This window comes from Pezoporus wallicus, unplaced genomic scaffold (assembly GCF_028554395.1).
Source record: "Pezoporus wallicus isolate ANWC-B61680 ecotype Strahan unplaced genomic scaffold, APGP_CSIRO_Pwel_v1 contig_10470, whole genome shotgun sequence".
Classification (NCBI taxonomy): Eukaryota; Metazoa; Chordata; class Aves; order Psittaciformes; family Psittacidae; genus Pezoporus; species Pezoporus wallicus.
Window position 1 is genome coordinate 1,025 of NW_026636121.1, and position 1,115 is coordinate 2,139.

The window sequence follows — 1,115 nt, forward strand, 5'->3', positions numbered from 1 at the left end:
GTGCATCCCAATACTCCCAGTGCATCCCAATGCTCCCCAGTGCTCCCAGTTCACCCCAGTGCATCCCAATGCTCCCAGTTCACCCCAGTGCTCTCAGTGCATCCCAATGCTCCCCAGTGCTCCCAGTTCACCCCAGTGCTCTCAGTGCATCCCAGTTCATCCCAATGCTCCCCAGTGCTCCCAGTTCACCCCAGTGCTCTCAGTGCATCCCAGTTCATCCCAATGCTCCCCAGTGCTCCCAGTTCACCCCATTTCACCCCCCCCGCCCCCACCTCTCCCTCTCTCGCCGCTCCTCCTCCCTCTCGCGCCGCTCCAGCTCCCGCAGCACCTCCCGCAGCGGCGGCTCCCGCTCCCGCTGCTCCTCCTCCAGCTCCCGCAGCCGCTCCGGGCCCGGCCACAGCTCCCGGAGCGGCGCCACCGCCGCCGCCTCCCCGAAGCGCCCGAAGCGCCGCGCGGCCTCGCGGGGATCCGAAGGGTCCCGAAGGACCGGGCCCGGCCGCAGCCGCAGAGGGGGGGCTCGGTACGAGCGGAGCCCGAAGGGGAAACGGGGCCGGGCCGGGACCAGCGCCGCCCGCACCATGGGCGCCGCCATCTTGAACTGAAGGAGAACGGGTAACGGAGGAGGAGCGCCCCCTGGCGGCGGGGAGGACTCGGGATAAAGGGGGTATCGCTGAAGAGCGCCCCCTGGCGGCGGGGGAGGACTCGGTGCTAAAGGGGGTAACCCGGAAGAGCGCCCCCTAAAGGTGGGGAGGACTCGGTGCTAAAGGGGGTAACCCGGAAGAGCGCCCCCTAGCGGCGGGGAGGACTCGGGATAAAGGGGGGGAGCGGTGAAGAGCGCCCCCTAAAGGTGGGGAGGACTCGGTGGTAGAGGGGGCAGCGATGAAGAGCGCCCCCTGGAGGCGGGGAGGACTCGGGATAAAGGGGGGGAGCGGTGAAGAGCGCCCCCTAGAGGTGGGGAGGACTGGGATAAAGGGGGTATCCTGGAGGAGCGCCCCCTGGCGGCGGGGTGGACTCGGGATAAAGGGGGGGAGCGGTGAAGAGCGCCCCCTGGCGGCGGGGAGGACTCGGGATAAAGGGGGTATCGCTGAAGAGCGCCCCCTGGCGGCGGGGGAGGA

General features: G+C 69.6%; 1 protein-coding gene across 1 annotated transcript; it reads right to left on the reverse strand.

Moving 5' to 3' along the window:
• Window positions 1-272: 272 nt before the first annotated feature.
• On the reverse strand, window positions 273-592 carry LOC130593721 (growth arrest and DNA damage-inducible proteins-interacting protein 1-like; the record flags this gene model as incomplete). Its single annotated transcript, XM_057399070.1, has 1 exon — window positions 273-592. A coding segment is annotated over exon 1 (320 nt), but the record flags the coding sequence as incomplete, so codon positions are not given.
• Between the last annotated feature and the right edge of the window lie 523 nt (window positions 593-1,115).